Source organism: Musca autumnalis, unplaced genomic scaffold (genome assembly GCF_047663935.1).
Source record: "Musca autumnalis isolate F117 unplaced genomic scaffold, ASM4766393v1 scaffold_5, whole genome shotgun sequence".
Classification (NCBI taxonomy): Eukaryota; Metazoa; Arthropoda; class Insecta; order Diptera; family Muscidae; genus Musca; species Musca autumnalis.
The window spans coordinates 31253444-31266809 of NW_027412088.1; the positions used below are offsets into that span (position 1 = coordinate 31253444).

Genomic DNA, 13366 nt, shown 5'->3' on the forward strand with positions numbered 1-13366 from the left:
GTGCCCACAAAATTTCCGAACATTTTGGAACTTTTGTGGGGGAGGTACCAGAGGGGGTGGACCGATATGGCCCATCTTCGCACTTGAATCAAATCTGGACAAAATATTTCGATACTCAAAATTTGAACCGAATCGATTGATCCGTTCGAGAGTTATCGTGCGCACCAGCCAGCCAGACAGACGGACGGACATTGCTAGATCGACTCAAAATTGTCTGAAACGGATATCGTACAAACATACTTGGGGTCTAAAACCATTATTTCGATGAGGCACATTTTTGGCCGTATCAAAGTGTAAATACCCTCTTTAGCCTAAAGGCTGAGGGTATAAAAATCCCAGGTTTTGTAAAAAGTGGCTAAGTTCGATATGCATAAAATGCTTTGGATGTTAATTTACCAATCTTGTTATACACAACCTCCTACTACCCTATTCCAAGCCTTAGATTTCTTGAAATATTCCGCATCAACAGGAAGCTCAGATAACTTTCCGGGCAATCATCACTGCAGCAGCCGCTCCCTACAGACCTGCTGGTTGAATAACCGAAGTCAGATCAAACAAGTAAAAAAGTGTCAGTCGGCTTTGCGGACAGATAGATACCCTCAGCCAGTGTGAAGCGAAACTCCTCCTCCGGACAGATCGAATGTATTTAAGGTGTCTTTAGAATTTTGTGGCCTTTTTGGACATTTGAACTTGCCGACAAAAATGTGGATTAGGAATTAACTGCACTAATACACAAATGTTGAACTTTTGTAGGGCAGGTACCCTTAGGGAGGACCGATATGGGTCATTTTAGAAGTTTAACTAAAATATTAGGAGATCCAAAGTTTGGACCAAATTGGTTGCCCCATTCAAGTGATATCGTCCTAGCATTTTAGGGACATTTTTTAAATGTTGGGGAGAAGTACCGAAAGTTGTGGACCGGTATGGACCATGAAATTATGTTTGAATATAATATGACGAAGACCAATGGGCCGATTCCGTACAGCGAGGCGAGTCGTGTCGCGTTGTCAAATGCAATTTTTCGATTCCGTATGGCAATATCGCCTGACGTCGTCAAATTTTGTCGCCGAAATGTTCATTTTCCGGCGACAACAAATTAGCTGTCGCCGTACATTTTTACTAACGAATAAAAATAAAATAAAAAAAAAATTAAAATAACTTGTTATCGACGATTATTTTCTATCGCTGTACGTAGTGCATTTTTTAAATTTTGTCACAGAGACGATAGACGACGCGACATGACTCGCCTCGCTGTACGGAATCAGCCCACAAATGTAAGTCCAAATCGGTTGAACAGTTCGAGAGTTATCGTGCTCTCCGACCGCCACATATTGTGTCATAGGGGTTTTTTACACCTTTCGGGCTGTTTTCCCAAGAAATATGGACTTCGCCCCTGAAAAAAAAACTTTTACCGTCGTAATGGAGGTAGCGAATGCAAATCGCTTCAACAAAAATCAAAGTGATTCGAGAGCTGGGCCCTATTCCACGAAACAACTTATCAACTTTTCATTTTGCACTTATCAATATTTTTGACAATGCTCAAAGTTAAGTGTTCCACAGAACCATTATTTTTTGATAAGTGATAAGTTGCTAATTATAAAGTGAGTTTGCTTACTTTTCAAAATAATGTAGCTCTTTTTTTGATTTCTGTTCCACAAACGTTATTTCTGCTAAGTGAAAAGTTGTAACGGCAAAGCGTATTTTGCTAAGATTTTGCAAAAAAATTTGCCCTTTCGTTCCACAGAAAACTCTGCATTTTGATTTTGCAGATCAAATTTTGATAAGTTTGCCTTAAATTTGCGAGGTAAACGTTCTCTTTGCCAATGTACATTGTTACAGCGAGATTTTGTTCGGAAATACTGAAAACACGGTTATGACAAGAAATTGTAAAGATTTTTCCGAACTTCTACCCTCTGAATCAACCATCCTACTTCGAACTCTCACTATCCGAAATTCCACCCTACGACCAACCCCATTCCGAACTTGCACCCTGCGAACAACCTCACAAATCGATGTTTCTCGATTTTACATTTAGACTAAACTCTATTTAAGAGACTATTTTTATTTATTACTATACCCTCCACCATAATATTTCATTTGTAACTCATCGAAATGATCATTTGCGACCCTATAAGGTATATACATATATTTTTGATCAGCGTAAAATTCTAAGTTGATTTAACCACATCCGTCCGTCTGTTGTAATCACGCTTTCTTCCGAACGAGTTGAGATAGGGGGATAAAATGCTGTTCACACGTGTCTTAAATCAAGTTGGAAGTTGAGCTTTGTTATAGCCCCCATATAGCAGTGCCGTCGATTTCAGCTATTTTAAGGCTTTTAGCTACGTTTTCAGAACCAATTAGTTTTCATATGCTTCCAAAACTTACCGACTTAGACCCATCTTTTATTATAGCCCCCAATATTCCGCCCTATTTCAGCTGATTTGTGGTTATTAGCTACATTTCCAGGCCGAATTAGGTATAATTCAGTCAATCACCAAGAAACGTCTCCACAAAAAATTATGGATATAGGTCTACGTTTTTTATAGCCTCCATATAGCAGTACCGTCCGATTTCAGCTATTTTAAGATTTTTAGATACATTTCTAGAACGAATTAGTTATAATTTGACAAGTAACTTCTCCACTTTGTGGAGAAAGAAAACTAATTACTCTATGCCGAACATAACGATTTTTACTTGTTTGATTTCGCTTAATTTTATTGTATTTTATTTGTATTTCCCTTAATTTTTATTTTATTTCACTTAATTTTATTTTATTTTACTTTATTTTATTTATTTTTTAACTTTATTTTATTTCAATTTACTTTACTTTATTTCATTTAATTTTATTTTATTTCACTTAATTTTATGTTGTTTTATTTTTTTATTTTATTTTATTTTATATTATTTTATTTCATTTTATTTCATTTTATTTCATTTTATTTCATTTTATTTTATTTTATTTTGTTTCATTTTATTTCAGTTTAATTTAATTTATTTTATTTACTTTTAATAATATCAGTTTCATTTCATTTTTTCGCTCGTCTCAATTTTACATGTCTTATTTGTTATTGCCAAGTAAAAAATAATGCAAAGATGATAAAACGTTCTGTGGAACAAATATCATTCACACTTTGCAAGAGAGACTTACCAATATGGCGGAAAAATTGAGCAAGAGAGCACAACAACTGTGCTAAAAGAACAGTGATAGACAAATTTGCTAAGAGCAAGGGAAATTGAAAAGTAATTTTGTGGAACAAAAAAAGGTTATCACTTTTCAAAATAACTACTTTTTGATAAATGCAAAATGAAAAGCGATAAGTTGTTTCGTGGAATAGGGCCCTGGTCTTAAAGTGGACTTATCCGAAATTTTGTGTGAGAGGTACCAGAAGGAGTAGACAAATATAGTCCATATTCGAACCTGATCTATATCTGGTAGATATATTAGGATGTGCAAAATATGGATTACATCGGTCACTCCCTTCAAGAGTTATCGTGCGCAAAATTTTTCCGAACATTTTTGAAGTGGGGGACCGATATAGCCCATCTTCGAATTTATACTATGGTTTGATAAAATATTACGAAGGCCAAATTTTGGACCGAATCGACAGATCCGTTGGTGGGTTATCTTGCGCTCCAACCACTACACAAGGTTACATAGGGGCTTTTTGCACCTTTCTGGCCATTTTCCCAGGAAGTATGGACTTGTGCCTGATGAAACTTGTACTTGTACTGTAATGAATACAAGTTGTTGCAACAAAAACCAAAGCGATTCGAGAGCAGGTCCTAAACTGAACTTATCCGAAATTTTGTGTGGGAGGTACCCGAAGGAGTGGGCCGATTGAGTCCATATTGGAACCTCATCTAAGTCTGGTAGAAATTTCACGATGTGCAAAATATGGACCAAATCGGTTACTCCCTTCAAGAGTTATCATGCACACTAATTTTCCGAACATTTTGGAACTTTTGTGGGGGAGGTACTGGATGGAGTGGACCGATATAGCTCATCTTCGAACTTAAACTAAGTTTGGACAATATATTACGAAAGCCAAAATTTGAACCGAATCGGTTCATCCGTTCGAGAGTTTTCGTGCGCACCATCCAGCCAGACAGACGGACCCACATTGCTCAATCGACTCCAAATTGTCTGAAACACATGTCGTCCAAACATACTTGGGGTCTAAAACCATTATTTCGATGAGGCACATTTTGCCCGTATGAAAGTGTATATACCCTTTCTAGCCTAAAGGCTGAGGGTATAATAAGAATACAAAATTTTGATTAATAGTACGGTTACACTAGAGTTTTTTTGCCGGGTTAACCCATTTCGAGAGGATTTATTTGACGTTTGCGCTATGGAATTGACATTTGGAATCCAAACCCACTGGGTTAATCCAGTTAAGTTTAACCGGGGTATAAGGCAGTAAATCAATTTTCTAATTGGTTTTCGAGATATAATATAATTGTTCCACAAACAGCCCATACGGGACAAGGGAGACTTCTCTCATATCAATGAGTGCACCGCGATTCATATTTAGCTCAATGATATGGGACCTACTGTTTATTGCCGAGTCCGAACGGCGTGTCCTAAGACACCACTTGTAGAGAAGTTTTACATGGCTGAAATACTCAGGAAATGTCGCCAACATTACTGAGGGGTATTTTGCCATGGTGGCACCCCAGATATACTCAACGGAAAACCCTTGATATGTCGTACATATTGTCCAATAGACACTTCATTTTATGTACTTCTAATCCGCACAATAATGAATTTGTAGACAGCGGAATTTTATGCAACCCCTATTTTTGGTCCGATTCATGTCAAATTTTGAGGCTGGACATATTTTTGGCTTCTGATTACATTGCAATCGAAACATTTGACATATGCAAAATTATACAAAATGCATAAATTTTTGCATATGCAAAATTTATGCATTTTACATATTTTCTTATGCAACAAATATTTCAATAATAGGTACAAAAATTTTTGTGTGTACAATTTTTCTGTTTAAAATTCTCTTCAGACAAGACAATAAAATAGAGAAATGTATAACCACAGCCACAAACTTTAAAATACCGAAAATCGGGAGGTATCGTTTTATGGGGGCTATATGAAGGCCTGAACCTAAACCGACAAATTTTAGGTGGAAAGTTTTTTACCCCCAAGAAAGACTTAATACCAAATTTCAGCCATTTCGGAGGGATACTGAGTCCAGAAACTTCAAAATATCGAAAATCGGGAGGTACCGTTCTATGGGGGCTATATGAAGACTTGGACCTATACCGACAAATTTCAGGTGGAAAGTTTTATACCCATAGCGAAGATAAAATGCCAAATTTCAGTTAATTCGGTGGGATATTGAAGCCACAACCTTCAAAATACCGAAAATCGGGAAGTACCATTCTATGGGGGCTATATAAAGACGTGGACCTATACCGATAAATTTCAGGTGGAAAGTTTTATACCCCCAACGAAGACTTAATACAAAATATCAGCCATTTCGGAGGGATATTGAGGCCACAACATTCAAAATACCAGAAATCCGGAGGTACCGTTCTATGGGGGCTATATGAAGACGTGAGCCTACACCGATAAATTTCAGGTGGGAAGTTCTATACCCCCCACGAAACCTATATACCAAATTTCAGTCATTTCGGTGGGATATTGAGGCCACAACCTTCAAAATACCGAAAATCGGGAGGTACCGTTCTATGGGGGCTATATGACGACGTGAGCCTACACCGGGAAATTTCAAGTGGGAAGTTTTATACCCCCCACGAAACCTATATGCCAAATTTCAGCCATTTCGGTGGGATATTGAGGCCACAACCTTCAAAATACCGAAAATCGGGAGGTACCGTTCTATGGTGGTTATATGAAGACGTGGACCTATGCGGACAGATTTCAGTTGTAAAGTTGCATACCCCTAACGAAGGCTTAATACCAAATTTCAGCCATTTCGGTGGGATATTTAGACCACAAATCCTTGAATATATTTTTGCATATGCTCATTTTATGCAGATATGTACAAATATGTCAAAATATTCACGATCTGCAGAATATGCAAAATATGCAAAAATTTCTGGGCCTAATTCGTTTTATTTTGTAATAAAGCGAGTTTCTGTCTAATCAGATTTTCTCTACGACCATCCTAACCATATATGCATTTGCATAGGATTCCGCTATCTATAAATTTGTAATCCTTTTGAATTCGAATTCCAAAACACAGGTATGGCATAAGGAAGGAATTCAGTTTTACTGAAAGTTTCCCTCAAACAAACAAAAACATTTTAAATATTTCTTCAGACAACTTGTTGATAAAGTACATTTTCAGTACAGAACCTTCAGAACAATATCTATACAATATATATACAGTTTTCATTTGAAATTTCAAAAACAAAAATTATTTTAGAGAAAAAAATCGTAATAATTTGTTAAAGTAGCTCAAAAAACTTTGTCGGACCTGGCTTCTAAACGGCTTCTATATACAAAATACCTTCTATAGACATACGATTTTCTAGGGACCTAAACGTCATCGATAGGCAGACGACTCTCTAAAGGTATTCTATGGACAGAGGACCTTCTAAAAATAATCTATAGACATTCGACTTCCTAAAGTTCTTCTCTGGACAGACGACTTTCTAAAGGTCTTCTATGACAGGCGACCTTCTAAAGATTTTTTATGGCCAGACGACCTTCTAAAGGTTTTCTATGGCTAAACGATCTTCTAAAGGTCTTCTATGGCCAGAAGATCTTCGAAAGGTTTCTATTGACAGAAGACCTTCTAAAGGTTTTCTATGAACAGAAGGTCTTCTAAGAATAAGCCTTCTGTAGACAAAAGACCTTCTAATGGTCTTCTTTTGATAAAAGACCATCTTTACAGTAGACCTTTTAAGAATCTTCTTCTAGAGATCTTCGTTAGACAGACAACCTTTGAAAGGTCTTCTATAAACAGAAGATTTTTTAAAGATTTTCTAGGATTTCTTTTAAGACTACCTTAAAAATTCTTATATAGATAAAGTAGCTTCTTAAGCTCTTCTTTAGATGTGGGACCTTGTAAAAGTGTTCTAAAGAACAGAAGTCCTTCTAACGATATTCGATGGACAAAAGACCTTTTAAAGATCTTTGTTACGCCGAAAGCATTTTAAAAATAAAACAAAATCTTTGAATTATTTTTCCATTATTAATTTTTATTTTATTTATTCTTATTTGTTAGTTTAATTTTGAGTATGTCTTAACTTTTTTGTCTTTGTATTTCATTACAGTTTGTTTTTTTTTTTATTTATTTATTTGTTGAGTTTTTAGTTTAATGTTATTTCTTTGTTTTAATTATAGAATGTATGTATGTATGTGTAATTATAATAGTTATGAGTATGGGTGAGCGTATGCGTTTTACATATACATATGTACTAAATATGTACATAAATAATAATTTATTTAGTTTGTTTTTTTTTTTCTTTTTTAATATATATATTTTCTATATAAAATCAATAAATTATGACTAAAATCATTATCTTTTTTTAGTTGCATTTGTTTTTATTTTGTGCTACAAAAAATTCGAAAAAAAAACTGTGCATTGCATTTTAACTTTTGCCATAAGAGTCGTTTTTGTTACCTTTGCCTAAACTTTACTAGTTTTGTTTGCTTTTCAATTTCATTTAATTTGTCTTATTCTTTACTCTCCTCTCGCCTTGTTTGCCGTCATCAACAATATCATTTATTTAAAGCTTTTTGGTTTTTGTTTTAATAATTTTTTTGTTTTGTTTTAAAATAAATCATAAATTGTGTGAAGAGGTTCTTTACATTGGTTTTGTTGTTGTGTAATTTGTTGTAATTCATAAAATAATTATATTTATAATAGAAGAAGGCATTTTCAATAATATCATTATTATTTTTTTTTAATATCAATTAATAAAATAAAGTAAACAAAGTGTAAAACAAAATTGAAAAATAACAACTACATAGGCATTAGAATGGATTTGTGTATAATTGGTTTAATAATAAAAATAATAATATTATAAATATTTTTTTAGAACGTTTAAGGATGAAAGAAGGATGTTGGCGAAATATGTGGAAAAAATTATAAAAATTAATAGCAAATTAAATTTCCCTGAATTATAAAAAAAATTTTGAATTCAAGATTTTGTTTCATTTTGTATCTCTATATTTCGTGACACCCGGATATTGTTGTTATTTTCAAAATAAATTTTCAAGTAAATTTTGTTATTGTTACTATTCTCCGTTTGTGTTTATAATTTTGCTTCAAATTCTAACCCCTTTCAATTTGGGGAAACCCAGCTCCCCAACAAAAACTAAAAAAATATAACATAAATAAAAATGAATTAAAAAATAATAGAAAAAATCTAAAAATTAAACAAAACATTTTGTTAGTTTGTTTGTGTGTGTGTTTTGTGATTAATTTTCATAAATTCAATAAATACTTATTACTAATTTTACAATGAAAACAAAAGGAGGAGGAGAAGGAGCGCGAGTAATTAGTTTTTTGTGAGTACCTTAACTATCGAGTTGTTGTTGTTTTTTTTCCTGTTAGCAAAGGACGATTTTTAGTTGCTGATTACATTACATTTTTGTTGTTGTTGTTTTTTTAGTTTTGAGTGTATTTTGTTATATTCCATATTTGTTGTTGCTGTTGTTGTTTTAGTTTTTTTCCCTTATAAATATCGCCATAGTTAAGTTTAAGGAGTAGGAGTTGTGTTTGTGTTATCTTATATGGAATTTTCATAATATTCGAATATCAAAACAGATGGAAAATTATTCATCCTCGGCTTCAGTGATTGTTGTGTTTTTGATGGAAGTCTCCTTTTTCATAAGCAGTTGGTTATAGTGCTGGAAGGGAAAAGAAGAAGAAAATGATGAAAAATTGCATTACTATCGAAAGAAATACGGTATTCAAAATCAAAAATACAGGTCCCTAATCCTTTGGGGGAAATCAATGCAATGAAATAAAGAAAAAAACATTTAAAACGACATAAAGCTCGGCCAAACTGAACCTTTAATACCCTCGACCAAGACAACAGCGAAGTGAAAATCTAAAAACAAGGCACTTGGATGAAAAGTCTAAAAATAGAAGTCAACTTTTGAGAATATGGAAAGTCAAATTTTCGTGATCGATTTTTTTCTGATGACAAAAATATAAAATTAAAAAATAACAATATAAAAAATATAAAATATTCTTTAAGAACTAAAATCGTTCATGAATTCGATTACAGTGGATTTTAAGTTGTCAAAAATTCAAAAGTCTATTTTGAACTGATTTGTGAAAATCTTAAGATCAAAAACTTGAGGATTGATTTCGAGCTCCCTAGCATATATCGTGTCGAACACACCCCAAAAACACTTGTAAGGTAGTTCTACATGACTGCAAATGGAATCCAACATGTAATGAGTTTCTATAAGCATGACCAAGCGAACGCTAACCATTGCATCCTCTTTCACCTCTTCAGCCAGTTTCAAAGTTCTATCATAAATATTGGAACTCTATTGTAGTTCCAACAGACGAACATACCTAAGACACCTTACAAATGTACGTTTATTTTTTTTTTTTTTTTTTTTTTTGTAAAAAACTTACCTCTTCGTTTTGTATGCGTATTATTCTATGTTGTATTTTTGGGGCCAATTGGCAACTGGCTTGTTCCAAATCATCGAGGGAAGCACGACGTAACATCTGCAAGAAAAAAATATTAATTATTATTTGGATAAAATATTCACGTTATTTGGAAAATGTGCAAAGCTTATTCACGTAATTTGGATAATGTGAAAAACATATTCAGTTTATTTGGATAACGTGGATAAAATTTTCAGGTTATTTGGATAACGTTTTCAGGCTATTTGAATAATGTGGATAACATTTTGGGGTTATTTGGATAACGTGGATAACATTTTCAGGTTATTCGGATAACTTGGATAACGTTTTCAGGCTACTTGGATAATGTGGATAACATATTCACGTTATTTGGACAATGCGGATAACATTTTGAGGTTATCTGATGATGGGGATAACATTTTTATGTTATTTGGATAACGTGGATAACATCTTTACGTTGTTTGGATAACGTGGATAACATTTTCAGGTTAATCGGATAACTTGGATAACGTTTTCAGGCTATTTTGATAATATGGATAACATATTCACGTTATTTGGATAACGTTTTCAGGCTATTTGGATAATGTGGATAACACTTTGGATAACGTGAATAACATCCTCACGTTATTTGGGTAACCTGGATAACATCTTCACGTTATTTGGATAACGTGGATAACATTTTTAAGTAATTTGGATAAGCAGGATATCATCTTCACATTATTTGGATAACGTGGATAACATTTTCAGGTTATTCGGATAACGTGGATAACATTTTGAGGTTGTTTAGATAACGTGGATAACATTTTCTTGTTATTTGGATAATGCGGATAACATTTTGAGGTTATATGATAATGTGGATAACATTTTTATGTTATTTGGATAACCAGGATAACATCTTCATGTTATTTGGACAACGTGGATAACATTTTCAGGTTATTCGGATAACGTGGATAACATTTTGAGGTTATTTATTTTATAACACCTTCACGTAATTTGGATAATGTGAATAACATATTCAGTTTATTTGGATAACGTTTTCAGGCTATTTGGATAATATGGACAACATTTTGGATAACGTGGATAACATCTTCACGTTAATTAGATAACGTGGACAACATCTTCACGTTATTTGGATAATGTGGATAACATTTTGAGGTAATTTGGATAACCAGGATAACATCTTCACATTATTTGAATAACGTGAATAACATTTTTGGGTTATTCGGATAACGTGGATAACATTTTGATGTTATTTGGATAATGCGGATAACATTTTGGGGTTATCTGATAATGTGGATAACATTTTGATGTTATTTGGATAACGTGGATAACCTTTTCACGTTATTTGGATAACGTGGATAACATTTTCTCGTCATTTGGATAATGCGGATAACATTTTGGGGTTATCTGATAATGTGGATAACATTTTTATGTTATTTGGATAACGTGGATAACATCTTGGATACAATTTTCAGGTTATTAGGGTAATGTGGACAACATTTCCAGGTTATTTGAATAACGTTTTCAGGCTATTTGGATAATGTGAATAACATTTTGGGGTTATTTGGATAATGTGGATAACATTTTGGGGTTATTTGGATAATGTGGATAACGTTTTCAGGCTATTTGGATAATATGGATAACATTTTGGATAACGTGGATAACATCTTCACGTTAATTAGATAACGTGGACAACATCTTCACGTTATTTGGATGATGTGGATAACATTTTGGGGTAATTTGGATAACCAGGATAACATCTTCACATTATTTGGATAACGTGAATAACATTTTCAGGTTATTCGGATAACGTGGATAACATGTTGATGTTATTTGGATAACGTGGACAACCTTTTCACGTTATTTGGATAACGTGGATAACATTTTCTCGTTATTTGGATAATGCGGATAACATTATGGGGTTATCTGATAATGTGGATAACATTTTTATGTTATTTGGATAACGTGGATAACATCTTCACGTTATTTGGATAACGTGGATAACATCTTCACGTTATTTGGATAACGTGGATAACATTTTGAGTTAATTTGGATAACCATGATAACATCTTCGCGTCATTTGGATAACGTGGATAACATTTTCAGATTATTCGGAAAACGTGGATAACATTTTCTCGTTATTTGGATAATGCGGATAATATTTTGGGGTTATCTGATAATGTGGATAACATTTTTATGTTATTTGGATAACGTGGATAACATCTTCACGTTATTTGGATAACGTGGATAACATCTTCACGTTATTTGGATAACGTGGATAACATCTTCACGTTATTTGGATAACGTGGATAACATTTTGAGTTAATTTGGATAATCATGATAACATCTTCGCGTCATTTGGTAACGTGGATAACATTTTCAGATTATTCGGAAAACGTGGTTAACATTTTGAGGCTATTTGGATAACGTGGATGATTTTTTCAAGTTATTTGGATACCGTGGATAACATTTTCTCGTTATTTGGATAATGCGGATAACATTTTGAGGTTATCTGATAATGTGGATAACATTTTTATGTTATTTGGATAACGTGGATAACATGTTCAGGTTATTATAACATTTTGAGGTTATGTATACAACGTGGATAATATATTCACGAAATATTGATAACATTTTGAGGTAATTTGGATAAACGGAATAACATCTTCACGTTATTTGGATAACGTGGATAACATTTTCAGGTTATTCGGCTAACGTGGATAATATTTTGAGATCATTTGGGTAAAGTGGATAACATTTTCTCGTTATTTGGATAATTCGGATAACATTTTTAGGTTACCTGATAATGTGGATAATATGTTTATGGTATTTGGATAACGTGGATAACATTTTGAGGTAATTTGGATAACCAGGATAAAATCTTCACATTATTTAGATAATGTGGATAACATTTTGAGGTTATTCGGATAACGTGGATAACATTTTGGGGTTCTTTGGATAACGTGGATAACCTTTTCACGTTATTTGGATAACGTGGATAACATTTTCTCGTTATTTGGATAATGCGGATTACATCTTTACGTTATTTGGATAACGTGGATAATATTTTGAGGTGATTTTGATAATGTGGATAACATTTTGGATAATGTGGATACCATTTTGGATATCCTGGATGACATCTTCACGTTATTTGGATAACGTGGATAAAATTTTGAGGTAATTTGGATAACCGGGATAACATCTTCACGTTATTTGGATAACGTGGATAACATTTTCACATTATTCGGATAACGTGGATATCATTTTCACATTATTCGGATAACGCTGATAACATTTTCTCATTATTTGGATAATATTTTGAGGATATATGAAAAGGTGGGTAACATGTTTATGTTATTTGGATAACGTGGATAACATCTTCACGTTATTTGGATAACGTGGATAACATTTTGAGTTAATTTGGACAACCATGATAACATCTTCGCGTCATTTGGATAACGTGGATAACATTTTCAGATTATTCGGAAAACGTGGATAAGATTTTGAGGCTATTTGGATAACGTGGATAACATTTTCTCGTTAGCTGGATAATTCGGATAACATTTTTAGGTTACCTGATAATGTGGATAACATTTTTATGTTATTTGGATAACGTGGATAACATTTTGAGGTAATTTAGATAACCAGGATAAAATCTTCACATTATTTAGATAATGTGGATAACATTTTGAGGTTATTCTGATAACGTGGATAACATTTTGGGGTTCTTTGGATAACGTGGATAACCTTTTCACGTTATT

At 33.3% G+C, this 13366-nt stretch overlaps 1 protein-coding gene across 22 annotated transcripts in view; it reads right to left on the reverse strand.

The window, feature by feature from the left end:
* Positions 1-7530: 7530 nt before the first annotated feature.
* Positions 7531-13366, reverse strand: part of LOC141386613 (snake venom 5'-nucleotidase) — a 133172-nt gene continuing 127336 nt past the window's right edge. For all 22 annotated transcript variants that reach the window (XM_073955517.1, XM_073955523.1, XM_073955519.1 and 19 more), the window contains 2 exons: positions 9591-9686; positions 7531-8848 (listed from right to left, as the gene is read on the reverse strand). In XM_073955517.1, coding sequence (XP_073811618.1) covers positions 8774-8848; positions 9591-9686 — 171 coding nt within the window. In that variant the 3' untranslated portion in view covers positions 7531-8773. The remainder of the gene's footprint in view (positions 8849-9590; positions 9687-13366) is intronic.